Source organism: Alligator sinensis, unplaced genomic scaffold, assembly GCF_000455745.1.
Source record: "Alligator sinensis unplaced genomic scaffold, ASM45574v1 scaffold553_1, whole genome shotgun sequence".
NCBI lineage: Eukaryota > Metazoa > Chordata > Crocodylia > Alligatoridae > Alligator > Alligator sinensis.
The window spans coordinates 424,525-427,174 of record NW_005842389.1 but is presented as its reverse complement, the minus strand read 5'-3'; the positions used below and the strand labels follow the sequence as shown (position 1 = coordinate 427,174).

Sequence of the window (2,650 nt, the reverse complement as noted above, 5' to 3'; positions counted from 1 at the left end):
CCCCCCGCCGTTGGGTGTGTGTTCTTCCGCCTGGGGGGGGGGGGGGGGAGGAACACGGGCTCAGTGTACATGTGTGTGCCATGCCCCCCCCCCAGCTTTAGCATGTGCAGACGTATCTGCACGTGCACCAGAGTTGTGTGTATCCCCCCCACGCACATGTCATGCCCCCTCCCCGCATAAGAAGCCTGCGAAAGGGAAGCAGGAGGTTGCCAGTGTCCCCCACCCAGCCAACAGTGATGCATGCTGGGAAGGGGGGGTGTGGGGGGGGGATTAACCCTTCAGATTCCCCGCAGCACTGGGTCCTGGGGGAGCCCCCCCATGTGAGGTGTTAACCCTTGGGGCACTGGTCTCCCCAGGCCTAAACCCCTGTATTGCCGCATGGAGGGGAGACTCAGCTGGAGAAAGGGGGGGTATTAACCTATTCAGCACCAACCCAATGGGGTGAGGAGAGACAGGATGGGGGCGTTAACCCCTACAGAACCAGGCCAGAGGGGTGGTGTGGGGCTGGGAGGAGGGGTCCGTCAGGCAGCAGCATTCTCTCTGCCCTCCCCCCCCCAACTTTGAGAGCAGCTCAGCCAGTCGCCCCCGCAGAGCAGGCTGCATCGTGCTGCAGAGCCGGTGACTCATGCCCTGCGCCAGCCGCCAGGAGCCCGCACTATGCGGGGGGGGCTCCCCTCCCCCGGCACTGCGACATGGCCAGGACACTGGGGGGGATGGACCCCAACAAACCCTTGCACCCTGGGAAGGGGCAATGGGAGAGCCTGGAGGGAAGCATTGGTGGGCCAGGGGGCCCTGCTCTCAGCCTATCCCTGGGCTGCACCTAATGGGGAGGCCGGGGGGGGGTGTCTCACCTCCTACAACAGGTGGGCTGGGGGGCTCACCTGCAGCAGGTACAGCCTGGGGGTCAGGGGGCGGAGCCTGGTAGCAGGCCTGACTTGGGGAGTGGGTGGGGGGTCACCACATACAGCAAGTCAGCCTGAGGTACTCAGCTAATGGAGCAGGTCAGCCCGGGGTGAGGGGTGCTGCACATGCAGCAGGCCAGAGGGGGCGAGGCCTCGCTGGGGGTCTCACCACCTGCAGTAGGTAAACTTCGGGGCGGGGCCTGGCCAGAGGGGGCGGAGCTACACGTCGCAGGGCAGTGGCAGGACCTGGCCAGGGCCTCACCTCCTGCAGCAGGTCAGCCTGCTCTATGGCCTTGAGGACACTCTTCTTGGAGGTGTCCTGGATCTCGCCCCCCATGAGGAACTCATCCAGGATGAAATAGGCCTTCTCAAAGTTGAAGATAATGTCCAACTCGCACACCTGCCGGGGGGGGGCAGGGTCAGGCCAGTGGGGACCCAGGCATCTGGGCTGCCAACCTCTCAGCCCCCTTCCCTCCCACAGAACCCAGGTGTCCAGGGCCCAGCTCCCGCTGCTGTCACCCCACTTCCCTCCTAGAGATCCCAGGTGTCTGGCCCCTGCCCCCCCCCAGAGAACCAAGGCATCCTGCAGAGGATTGACTGGGCAGAGCTTGGGCTGCATTAGCTGGCTCAGCCCCAAGGCCTCGTTAATCCCAATTAGATACAGGCTGAGCCAGGGATTAACTAGGCCAAGTTAATGAGCTGCGGGGTATCAGCTCCACTAAACCCACCCCCCACCCCCCTGGACACCTGGGTTCGCACTGGGGTCACGAGCTCATCCTGACCCCCCTGACTCCTGACCCCTGCCTGACTCACGCTGCCGAAGTATTTGTCCAGCAGCTCCACGTAGCGGTGGATCAGCTCCAGCGTCAGCAGCTCATTGTCCGGCCCCTCGATGGCGCAACAGAAGTACAGGCTGGCGTACCTGGGTGGACACGGGTCAGTGGCGTGGCCAGGTGCCTGGTCCCCCCTGCCCGGAGCTGGGTCTCCAGGATGCCTGCGTCCCCCCTGGCCCCGCTGCAGCTCCCAGACTCCTGGGTCCCCCCTGCCTGTGCTGGGTCTCCGGGACGCCTAGGCTGCCCGCCCCCCAGGCTGGGTTGGAGGGGGTCTGGATCATGCTAGGGGCAGGGCCTCTAGGACCCCGAGTTCCCACCTGCCTGCGCCAGGTCTCCTGGGCACCTGGGTCCCCTCCTGCTTGGCAGGGTCTCCCAGATGCCCCCCTGCCCAAGCTGCCTGGCTCCCCATTGCCCCGGCCATGGCTCCCCGACACCTGAGTTGCCCCGCTGCCTGGCTGGGCCCCCTGGCCGCCCGGCCCCTGGGCTCACCGTTTGTAGACGACCTTGAGGTCGCGCCACTCGAGGAAGCTGCACATCTTGGGCTTGCGTGCCAGCACCACCTGCATGAGCTCACGCACCATCTTGCGCCGCTCGCGCTCGCCGGCCGCCACGCACCACTTCTGCAGCCCGGCCGCCCCGCGCCCCCCCCCCCCCCCCTGCCAGCCGCAGCTTCCCCTGCCGGCTGAACAGCAGCATGAACCGCATCTGGGGGCAGAGGTCGCGGGGGTCACGGGCAGGGTCTCCCCACGCCCTGGGGGCTAAACAGCAGTATGAACTGCCTCTGGGGCGGGTCATGGGGGTCGCAGCTGGGCAGGGAATGGGTTCACCAGGGGGCAGGGGTCATGGGGGCGACTGGGCTTGCCTTGGGCCCCCAACAGAGTGGGGGGCCGGACGCCTGGGGCCTCTGGGGCGGGG

At 66.6% G+C, this 2,650-nt stretch overlaps 1 protein-coding gene across 3 annotated transcripts in view; it reads right to left on the bottom strand.

Annotated features, from left to right (window-relative positions):
- Positions 1-2,612, bottom strand: part of AP1S1 (adaptor related protein complex 1 subunit sigma 1) — a 4,122-nt gene extending 1,510 nt beyond the window's left edge. Inside the window, exons 1-5 of one of the 3 annotated variants that reach the window (XM_025211144.1) lie at positions 2,598-2,612; positions 2,401-2,440; positions 2,225-2,363; positions 1,716-1,824; positions 1,165-1,302 (exon numbers count right to left, since the gene is read on the bottom strand). In XM_025211144.1, coding sequence (XP_025066929.1) covers positions 1,165-1,302; positions 1,716-1,824; positions 2,225-2,363; positions 2,401-2,440 — 426 coding nt within the window. In that variant the 5' untranslated portion in view covers positions 2,598-2,612. Of the gene's footprint in view, positions 1-1,164; positions 1,303-1,715; positions 1,825-2,224; positions 2,364-2,400; positions 2,573-2,597 lie in introns of those variants that run through there. The other 2 variants (XM_014522726.2, XM_006029569.3) reach the window with 2 other exon arrangements.
- Positions 2,613-2,650: the final 38 nt, after the last annotated feature.